Here is an 11918-nt window from a genome sequence, read left to right on the forward strand (position 1 = left end):
TAATTTCATGTGCATTTCATAAACTTTTTATTATAAGTCTAACATTACTATTACAATGACATATTGTATACATTTTCATTAGGAGTTTTAACAACAATTTGTATAAGATACTTTTTATTTTATTTTTTTTTATTTTACAAAAGCTAGCTTTTAATGATACAGAAATTACTTCCTTTGACTCTATCTGATGCCACCGAACTCTCATTGACAAGAGTTAATGACAAATAAAATTTAGCGTTATAGAATCAATTAGACTTTAGTGAAAAGATTAAGTGTTTAGTAGGTCAAGGGTACTAGCTCTACTAGCTCTGCTTCAATTACAATATAATTTATTTTAGTTTTATGGACAACTTTGAACATTTAGGCATTTAAGAAAGTGTATCTTAGCATTCATAATTTAGAGATACATTTATAAAGCTTTATTTTTTAATATTAAACAAAGAAATGGCTGAACTTTGGACTATAAGAAATAATGATCTTGTCACCAAAACATTCTGAAACCTTAACCAGAATTTCTGCCATATCCTGGTACTGCACAAAAAAGGCAAGGAATTATAGAGGCAGATAAAGAGACAAGATCACAATGATGCAGAGCAATTAAAATAAGAACTGATGCAGAACAAGCAACATAAAAAATAAAAAAAAAGCTTATATTAAGTGTAGTTGTATCAATTAGTTTGGATCAGTCATGTAATTGTACCAATTGGTTTTTTTTAGCGCAATTTCATGCTTTTAGCTTTCACAGTATCACTTGTCTGGACCAGTTGGAAAGGGGTAGGGGCAGAAAGAAGGGGGTATCTGGGTGATCGCTTTTTAAATGTATTTATAAAACAAGAAAATGTTTTTAAAAATTTTTTTTCTAAAAAAAAAAAACGTATGTTATGCATAGTTGTATTAATTTAGTTTGGATCAATCGTAATTAAATTTGTAATAGATCTAGACTACAATAAAAAAAAGCATTTATAAATTAAAAAAAAAAAGGGGGGAACAACTTGAATTCAAACTCATGGCTCAAGTCTTCTCAGACTTCTCAAGCAAACAAAGTAACCACTGTGCTAGTGGAGAGGGAACATGGAAGCTATCTATTGTTTCTATAGTCTCATATTATTTTTCAGGTTTGTGTTCACTAAGACATAGATGACGACCTATAAAGGGGACTAATTCAGCTTCTACCACCACTTCAGTCAATTTCTATTTCTTTCCCTTGTTCGAGATACCAAACAAAATTATTTATTACCAATAGTTAATCAACTAATAGGATTTTTTTTTATTGAATCTTGTGTTGTCAGGTGAAAGATATAATTATGCAAAATTTCAGCTTGATCCGAGATTGCTTGTGGGAGAAATTATTGAAATAACATGTACAAACCTTTTACAGACAGATGAGTTGATACAAGATTTGTAAAAAAAAAAAAAAAAGGTTGCGACCTGAATAACTGGAGGGTTAAGGCCTCATCAGCCTCCCTAAACCAATATGGTAACCAATGTGCCAGGGAGCTGCTTATGAAAATAGGTTTTTCAGTTATTTACACATTTTTCTTTCTACAAATAATAAAGGGGACTAATTTAACTTATACCACAATATCAGTCAAGTGCAATTTCTTTTCCTAGTTCGAGATACCAAACAAAATAGTTAATTACCAACAAAATAGTCAATTACCAATAGTTAATTAACTATTTGACTAATTTTTTAAATTGATTTTTATGTTGGCAAGTAAAAGTTCTAAATAACTGTGCAAAATTTCAGATTGATCCAAGATTGGGTATGGGAGAAATAACATGTACAAACTTTTTACCAGACAAACAAAGTGAGTTGATGTAAGCTTTGTTTAAAAAAACAGACTGTCTTAGCCCAGTTAAGAGTCTATCATGGCCCAATTGGTGTGCACTTGGAGAGATCCATGGAGAGCGGCACAATGTCACCATTGCAGAAGGATGAAGAAACAAAAGACCAGATTTTGGGAAAATGTCCTAGACAAGGTGTTGAGGAGAGAAAGGACTGGTTCAAATTCAACTACAGGTTATTCATTGTATGGGGACATGGAGACATTAAAATACACTGCTCAATTTCTGAATAAGTCTCAGCCCTTTGTCACTAAAGGGCTTTTAGTCAAGTTATTGTACAAATTTTGACTGTATTGATGAGCTGACACCTATGTGTGGTAATAGGTGTTGATGGCACAAGGTGGTAAAGAAATATATACACTTAGAACAGTGATGCCCAAAATACAGCCCGCTGAAATGTCAGTAAACTTACAAAGTGTAGAAAATGCCCTTTTTTTTTCCTGAAAAAAAAAGGTTGAAAAATGTATCTTTACCTACGTTTAGGCTCTGACTTTTTCTCTGATGGATTTATACTATGACATTTAAAAGTTTTAGGCTTATGCCTTATGAAATGGGGTGCTTGAAGAAACTACAAGTGAACTCTGAATTTAGAATCTACCAGGAAAAGTGAACTTTACTTTTCTTTTGGAGCATGGAGCAAACATATTTTTTTGTTTAAAAAAAACAACATATAAACGGATTATAAAAAAAAAAACATGAAGACATTCTTGGTTTGAGCCGCGAATAAAAGATTTTTAATAAATGCCTAGAAATTGGATGGATTGATGGGAATATTAAGCAAAAAGAAACAAGAAAATGAGTATTTGGTAAAGCTATCTATAATGTAGCTCACATTTTAAGTAGAGAAATGAAGCCAGTTTCCAAGGCATTAAAAAAAAAAGATAGACTTCCAATATCACATTAATTAATTAAGTACTAGATCCACAAGTTTCTAATAAAATTGTTTCAGGTCAGTTTCATTTTGTTTTGTACGTTTTCGGTCATATGGCCCATAACAAGAATATCGAAAATTAAAAGGGCCCGCAGATCGAATTAGGTTGGACATCACTGACTTAGAAAATAAGATAATTTGTTACCTTTACAAACCTTAAGCTAAGAAATGTACAAGATAATTATTGAAGTTTAAATCAGTGATGCCAACCATTTCTGGTCTGTGGGCCACATACATTTCACATGGCTCATTATGTAATGGAGGCAGAAGTTTTAAAGGGCCAGATAGCACTGCATCATGGGCCAGATATGGCCCAAGGGCAGTAGTTTGGGCATAACTGGTTTAAATGATCATACTATCAATAGCATAAGGTGAAGTATTGCAGACTTTTTCATGTTATTCTGACTATAGACAAAAAAAAAATTCCCATTTCTCTAAAAAACTAGCAGACAACATCACAGATATATTTAAAGTATATATACTTACAGCGTTTATGGACATAATAGGTTGTGTTCTAACAAAACAAGTTAGCTGTGCATGAATATATCCACTGTGAGCATCAATTGGCAGTTTTGCACAGAAAAATATCCTGATAATTAAAAAACTGGGGAAAAAACAACAACACCACATTTAGATAGAGGATATAAAATTTAACATCAACAATATTCAATTATATTTTCAACAATCTTATATTTATGTACAAGGCGTTGCTCATTAATACAAATTAACTAACCTTGACATGCATATTAAAAAAATACACAATGCTTTTTTAATGTTACGGGAGATGCGAAACAGTTTGATCTCCATAGTTTTAGATATTTGATGATATGATTTCTTCCTTTTCACTACACTATAAGATGTAAAGGTAAATAACTCCCTATGTGAAGTAGCTGTGTGATCAAGAGTTTTCTTACTTTGATATCTGTAGCAAAGTAGATGTACTGTGTTGACACTTTTACTATGTCCCCAGCAATGGTCTCCTTTTGAGGCCATTAACATTATCAGTAAAACCATGTTATCATAAGTCTGATTGTGTGCTTTATCACTGGCTTAATGCCCACCTCTGCTTAGTTCACAACTACATATTGAATACATTTTTTTAGGGGTTGATTGCATGAAGGCTTCTCTATTAAAATTTTATATTTTTTAAAACATTATCTCAGGCCCATGTGAAGCTTATAATGTTAAAAAAATGCATAGGAAATTTTCTAAAATATCGCTATTTCTTACTTTCATTACAATTAGTGAACATATTATCAACTTAAAAGTCATGGAAGAGTATAGAGAAAATATCTACCACCCTGTAAGTTTTTCAATCAAATCCACATGGAACTTTAGATTTTTACTAAAGATTTGAACAGAATATATATGGTCTTATCTATGGTGTGTTGTTGAAATCTGATGAAGAAAGTAATTGGATGGCCACATTTGGAAGCATGAATTCTACTTCTTTGAAAAAAAAAAACTCACAACAAGGCATATTCTCTGGCAAAGAAACAAAGCTGAGATTAGCAATTCTTTAACAAGAATAGCTAGGCTCTTGTAATGAAAAAAATATTGCATTTAAATATAAGCTAAACTTGTAATTGAACAGATGGATAAAAGATATTATAGATAATAGATAAATTTTATATATACAGAAAGTATGATGTTTAATATAAAAAACTTAAACTGTATGATATCTATATGTTAAATTTATCAGACTCCCATTTATTTTAAGTTAGTTCTATGAACAGCATACTCTAAAAAGCATTTCTCTAAAAAAAAATTTTGTTTGATTTGTAACACTTTTAATAAACCTTAATGCAACTTTTCTCAAACTGTAGAAAGTCGTTCCCCAGTAATTACAAAGGGGGGGAGGGGGGGGATGTCCAGAGAAGAAAAAAAAAAGGGGGGGGGCAGAGCTGGTCAATTTCTTTTTCAAGAAGCAAGGAAAAAAGTTGTATTTTCATTGTAGCTATCAATCCATGCTCGAATATTAAGTAAAATTACATTATAAACAATTTTTAACAGATTCAAATATTTTAAATGCCATGACATCTTCTAATAAGCACATTTTTCATAAGGTATACCATTGTTGTGAGAGGCATCTGTATCATTATATACTAAGAACTTTTTGAAGAAAGCATTTCAAAATGTCTCTGCTAACGTGGTTCTTTTTTAATTTATAACAGAATGGTAAAAAATAAAAAGGTCCAGACAAGACATTTTACTTAACACGAAGATGATGTTATGATGAGAAAAAATGAGTTCTGAAGCTCAAAATGCTTGGCGCCTGAGCACAGTCCCCGAACCTCGCTGGGGGAGCACTGTAAGCTAGACCTTCTAGCTTTAATAAACATTTAATATGTAATTTCGATTCTAAACATATTGAAAATATTTATGCCAAATTGTGCTACAATTAAGTTTCTTTTATTTTCCATTTTATTCTAAAAGCCCTTTCGCACTCCACTACAGCATTCGCCTGGGTCCCTAGCTAGCTAAGGAAGGCCCAAATGAAAGTTTGGAAAACCCTGTCCTAGTGCTTTGTTTACTTCCTTAACAACAACATATAAATATATATATACAATAAGGCTTGTCTTAGAGTCCAAAGATTAACGAGGAATGCAGTATTTCCAATGGCTACACACACCCAGCTGTGACCTATATTTTTTGCAACACCCAGGGCAAGCATAACCATTGTCCACCAATGGTCAATTATATATATACAACTTTTCTTTTATGACATTACATTACATTTATTATAACGCCTGGGCTTTCTGAGTTTTTAAGTCTGTTTAACTGAATAAGATAAAAAAAAGTGTTGTTTTTTTTCCTTGTTATTTTTTATAATTGCCCATAATAATTGGTATTTTACAAGGTGGAAAGACATTCTCCAATTTGATAACATTTCTGTATGATCATTTGAAAATTACAGTACCTTTTTTTTTCTATATATTGTGCAACAATCTGTAAACAGCATTAACTTTTAATTCAATTAGATAGCTTACTTATAAATATAAATTAGAAACAGTAATGGACCTAATGCTATTCCTTGATCTACAACAGAGTTTACTTTTATTGATGTTGATTTGAAACTATTTATCATTACAGTTTACACCTTAACCTTTTTGGAATTCCTGAATTCATTGGTGTAATTGACCAATAATATCAAGATATTTTTCCTTTTTTTTTTTTAGAAAGCTATGGTGGTAACTTTGCCTAATACCTTAGAGAAGTCCAAATAAATTTTAGTGCTGGGACAAGTCCCAAAAGCTAGTGGAGTCTAGGACTGCACTTTCCCATGTGGAGGCTGCCCAGGCCTAAGAAAGCTATTATAGCACAGTGCAGGACAGGCCACTGTCCTGTTAGCTCATATTTCTCACGGCTATGGCTAAATTTTGGCTTGGTTTAAATTAAAATGTATTCTTTGTCACCTGGAAGTAAGAATGCTGATGCAGAGTATTAATTTAGAATGTTGCTTTAGTTTCATTATGGGTCAAGTAAATTCTTGTTATGGATCTATTCTTTCCCATTTCTGAGATATAATGAATGACCATAGATTATCTTGGAGGCACCGCTGAATGGTTAACTGCTTTGCTTCCAAACTGGAGATCCAGGGTTTGAATCCTGAAGACTGGGAATTTTTGGATCTTTAGGTGCCTCTGACTCCATCCAGCTCTAACTGGTACCTTACATTAGTTGGGGAAAAGTAAAGGCGGTTGGTCATTGTGCTGGCCAAATTTCACTATTGTTAACTGTTGGCCACAAAAACAGATGACCTTTACATCATTTGCCACAAAGTTCACAAGGTCTGAAAGGAAAACTTTACTTATAGATTATCTTTAGAGATTTTTTAATGTATTCATATTAATTATTTTAACGACACCATGGTCGGATAGTCTAGTGATCATGTCTAAACCTAACCCATCTAGATCTGTTAGTAGTCTTAGGTGTTGTTTAACCTAGATCTAGTTAATTTTTTACAGTACCACTATTCAAGTCAGAACTTCAAGAAACATGGAACGCTGATATCAAAAATGGCTCTAAAATTTTTCTTATAAATTTAAAAGTTGATGTATATCGCTGAGAAAAGAATTACTAGCATGTTGGCCACATGGGGAAAACTCTAGTTTGACTGTTATAATTTTTCAAAGTAAAGAATAAATAAATGTAAATTAGGCTTGAGAACTAGACTTAGATCTAGAGCCAACATCAGTTTTGAAAGGACAATCACATTCTTGAAAGGACTATAAGGTTTGGGAATTTCTAAATGTACAGCATTAATGATTTAAGAGTTAAATAAATTGTTTTAATTGGCCTATCATTGGAGTTATTCAATAAAAAAACATGGCATAGTCAGCCTATTGTTCTGTCATACTTTTAAAATTGTCACATAAGTATGCAACACAAATATGGTGAATAAGAAATAAATATGTAAACAAATGAAAGTCAAAGATACAATCTAATATATTTGTAATCTAATTATAAAGAGCAATACATTTGACGTATGTTTTGTAATTAAACATAAAACTTTGGCAATACATATAATCGGATATTTACATTAGGATTAATGTTACGATTTCTTATGCTTGGGCCTGGGGTCGCTGCATAGTGGAGAATTGTAAAAAGGGGTCACCAAGCCAAAAAGGTTCAGAACCGCTGACCTAGATCCTAGATCTAGACCATATCTAGTCCAATAACTTATATTACACTCTTAGATATCTAGATAGATACTAGATATTATAATTATAACTTTTCTAGTAGAGTCTAGATCTAGTTAATCTAGTAGATTTTATATTCTAGATACCTGGCACTAAGAGTAAGAGTACTAAGAGTCTTAGTAAGTCTACTATTAGTAATATTAGTACTTTAACTTTACTTAGCTACTAAAATCTACAAGAGATCTTCATCTAGTACTAGATTAGATCATAATCATAGACTATAATCTATACCTAGTCATCTAGCTGTAGTAGTAGTCACTGTTACTATAAAACTTTAAATACTAAAAAACCTAGATATCTATATTAATCTATATTTAATCTATAATGTCTAGATTCTAGATAGATCTATTCTAGATCTCTATATTTTATAATAATTTATACTATTTATAGATCTAGATCTAGAATTCTATCTAGAATCTAGATCTATTTCTATAATCTATTATTATTTCTTATAGACTCGTTTTTATTTTAGATTTAGACAGTTTAGATCTCTACGAATCTAGAATAATCTCTAGAGTAAAGTCTAAAACTAAACTGACTAAAGTACTAAACTAAAGTCTAAAGTAAAGTCAGTAAAGACTAAAGTGTCTAAGAATCTAGATTTAGATTATTTACCATAGAATAAATTTATCCTGAATCCTATCAACTATCACTACTATCAGATAATTTCAGTACATTTTTTTTTCAAATGATGATGCTTTCATTTTAAAGTGTGTAATTTTCATCACATTTAATTCATTTATTTAAAAAAGGTGATAGTCTGATAGGATTCATGAAAGCTATATATAACAAGATACAAATATTTCTTAGTAATCTTAGCCTAGAATAGATTTCATTATTCTATCTATATAGATCTAGATCTACAGTCTAGGTTTAGATCTACATTCTACATCTAGTCTAGATACTATTTATAGTAGTTTATTTATTTCTGACATTACATGAATTCAGACATTCGATGCTTTTGTGGTCATTAAATAATTATTTTAATATTTATTATAAAACTAGCGCACTGTATAATGTGCTTGTCCATTTTCCAATGATTCTGACCTGATTTCCTTCCAATTAGCTGTCTTTTTATGTAAGAAAAACGAATTTCAAATTTGTTAGTCAGGTTGTTGTTTTTTCCTATGTTGCCCGGATGACTTTACCTCTTCCTAGGGTTAAGACTATATTTTTTGATTGGCTAAGTCTATACTAATGAGTCCGGCAATATTTATTCTGTTTTTGGAGCTGATTTATTTGATTTATAAGCCAAGTTGTATGATTCCATACAAATAAAAAATTAATAGGGTGTCCGAATTAAATTACGATTTTCTTACCAAAATTTATTTCGGACAGCCAGTTTTGGACATGAATAAAAATGATCTTATATTATATTTGTTCGTTTGTTGTTGTTTTTTTTAATAGAGAATAAATGGGCAAATGTTTGGAGTGAGCTTTGTACATTGAATGAAGTTAAATGCTTAGATCTAGACCTACTAGATAGATCTAGATTTATATAGAGAGAATATAGAGGATTCAGTTAGGCAAGAATGGCTATCCTAACATGTACTATACTACAAAAGATCATCTGACATCTGTATTAGAAATGTATTAAATTAATAAACAAAAAACACAAACATTCAACACACATCTAATCATGCAAACAATTCAAACATAAAATAAATCTAAAAGTCAGTATAGAGGTCACTAATAGACCTAATTTTGGTAGAATAAGTGTGTTCATATTTTTACTTTTTGTGTTCGTATTTATGCATAATTACAATACATCTTAATGATTTAATGTGAAGGGTTATGCCTGGGGATCTTAAAATTTAGTTAATGTTAGTAAAGAATTAAAATCTGAGTTTATTGAGGCCTAAATATAGAGACTGTCCGAAATAAATAATTTAATGGTGTCCGGAATCAAATAATGTGGGTCAAATTTGTCAGAATTAATGAATTGAATGAAAACACACATTCTCTTTGACCTTAAATATAATAACAAATATAGGTTAGGGGTACAAATATAAGTAGTCATTCATATTCTCCTTAAACTACAGAAGATTTTGATACTTCATTTTCTTTTCTATGTCGAACCATTGTGTGATTGTCAAATAATGCGCTGTCAAAGTCAAACTTTCAAATTTGGGGCTATAGGTGTCCGAATAGCATAAACTACTCTAGTATATTATACTATAAGTTAGTATAAGATAGCTCTGCTGAGAGTCTGCTGATTATCAGCCTGATAGTATAGTCTATACTTAAAGTATAAGTTAAGTATAGCATACATGATACACATAGCTAAAAATCATAATGCGGAAATTACCTTTAATTAATTAATCTATAGATCTAATATAGATCTAGATCTAGATATCTATAGTAGAGTCTAGTTATCTAGTAGTCTTGTATTCAATCTAGTATAAGTTAAGTATAGCATACATGATACACATAGCTAAAAATCATAATGCGGAAATTACCTTTAATTAATTAATCTATAGATCTAATATAGATCTAGATATCTATAGTAGAGTCTAGTTATCTAGTAGTCTTGTATTCAATCTAGTATAAGTTAAGTATAGCATACATGATACACATAGCTAAAAATCATAATGCGGAAATTACCTTTAATTAATTAATCTATAGATCTAATATAGATCTAGATATCTATAGATTAGTAGAGACTTACTAGAGTCTAGTTATCTAGTAGTCTTGTATTCAATCTAGGGCATAGATTAGATAGAATCTAAATAATGTAGCCTCTAGATTAGTGTAGACTCTAGATCTAGAGAATCTAACTTTCCCTTTCCTAGAATCTAGTCTAGATCTAGATCTAGATAGATAGATAGATAGATCTAGATCTAGTTCATTCACATTTAAATATTTTTTACAATAAAAGATCAGTGTCGTCAAGTTAGATAACTCTAACAAACTCCAAGATTATTAAATTGTAGATTGTAGATCTACTTGATCCATTCTAGATCACAGTCTTTTTAATTTAAATTAATTTTACATGTATCCTATAACAGAGTATATAGATTAATTTGTATTTACATCATGGGCGTAGCAGGGGGAGGAGGGGGAGAGAAAGTCGAGGGAAATTTTAGGGTTCAAACCCGGCCCCGTCGGGGGGGGGGGGGGGGGGGTCGGAGTTTAGTGACTGATCTTTTGCTTTAATTTTGTTTATTTTAAGTGAAATTTTAAAACTAAACATTCACTTGATCTAGCACAGCCAAGGGGGTTTTGAGTTTAAAACCCCCTACCAGGGGGGGGGGGTTTAAAGTTTAAAATCCCCTACCAGGTGTTTTGAGTTTAAAACCCCCTACCAGGGGCCTTGAGTTTGAAAACCCCTACCAGGGGGTTTTAAGTTTAAAATCCCCTACAGGAGGTTTTAAGTTTAAATCCCCCTCTTCTATAAAACAAAAACAAAATGCAAACGACAACCCAAAAATTCCAAGAGCACATCTAATGAAGATTTTGATTTTAAACCCCACTTAAAATTTTACGATATACCCCTCTTCAATATAAAAAAAGCAAATTACACACTCAAAATTATATGAGAGTAGCCAAAGGGGTTTTGAGTTTAAACCCCTCTTCAGCTGGGTTTGAAGCTAAAAATACCTCTTCAATATAAAAAAAAAAAGCAAATTACGCACTCAAAATGCTACGAGCATAGCCAAAGTTTTTTTTTTTTTAGTTTAAAGCGTGGTTTGAAGCTAAAAAATAAATCTTCAAAATTTAAAAAAAAAATAAAAAATTTCGCAATCAAAATGCTATGAGCGTAGCCAAGCCTATTTGTTTTTTTTTTTTTTAGTTTAAATTTCCCTTCAGAGGGGTCTGATGCTAAAAAATACCTCTTCAATATAAAAAAAAAAAAAGAAAATTACACACTAAAATTCTTTGAGCGTAGCCAAGCTAATAAGGAGTTTAAAATCCCCCTACAGAGCGTTTTTAGGTTGAAAGAGTCTCTCTTCAATATTATTTCTAAAGCAAACTACAGTCACCAAATTCTATGACCCTAGCTAAATGTGGTTTTGAATTAAAAAATCAAATTGAAAAGCACTAAATGTGTCTCTACAAAGATGGCTAAGACGGATTTTAGGAGTCAGTTATAGAGATCGGGTCTAAATCAAGGAAATCCTATGCCGAAATGGGAGTCGACCCCTTAGTAAGGTTGTGACAGAGCGTCGCATGATGTTTGCGGGACATGTTCTCCTACAAAATGAATTACGCACAATAAGAGTTGCGATGACATCCTAGTACAATTTGGCGCCACACTTTCATGGGGGTCCTCAGAGCAGGTGGGAAGAGGCTTCAGACATTGCCAGTGACAGATTTTTGTGGAAACAGCTTGCCAGCAAATGCGCCGAACGGCGCGGGAGGGTCTAAGTCAGTAAGAATATAGCACATTAGGTTTTTGAAATATAACTTTTTAATAGAAATATAATGCACAGTAGGTA

At 31.6% G+C, this 11918-nt stretch overlaps 1 protein-coding gene across 8 annotated transcripts in view; it reads right to left on the reverse strand.

Moving 5' to 3' along the window:
• The window catches only part of LOC106054827 (stAR-related lipid transfer protein 3-like), a 50485-nt gene extending 40461 nt beyond the window's left edge, over window positions 1-10024 (reverse strand). For 2 of the 8 annotated variants that reach the window (XM_056003577.1, XM_056003575.1), the window contains exons 1-2: window positions 3510-3666; window positions 3263-3380 (exon numbers count right to left, since the gene is read on the reverse strand). In XM_056003577.1, coding sequence (XP_055859552.1) covers window positions 3263-3380; window positions 3510-3583 — 192 coding nt within the window. In that variant the 5' untranslated portion in view covers window positions 3584-3666. Of the gene's footprint in view, window positions 1-3262; window positions 3381-3509; window positions 3668-3690; window positions 3795-8417; window positions 8447-8526; window positions 8811-9787; window positions 9816-9938 lie in introns of those variants that run through there. The other 6 variants (XM_056003586.1, XM_056003583.1, XM_056003585.1 and 3 more) reach the window with 6 other exon arrangements.
• Between the last annotated feature and the right edge of the window lie 1894 nt (window positions 10025-11918).

This window comes from Biomphalaria glabrata, chromosome 11 (assembly GCF_947242115.1).
Source record: "Biomphalaria glabrata chromosome 11, xgBioGlab47.1, whole genome shotgun sequence".
Lineage (NCBI taxonomy): Eukaryota > Metazoa > Mollusca > Gastropoda > Planorbidae > Biomphalaria > Biomphalaria glabrata.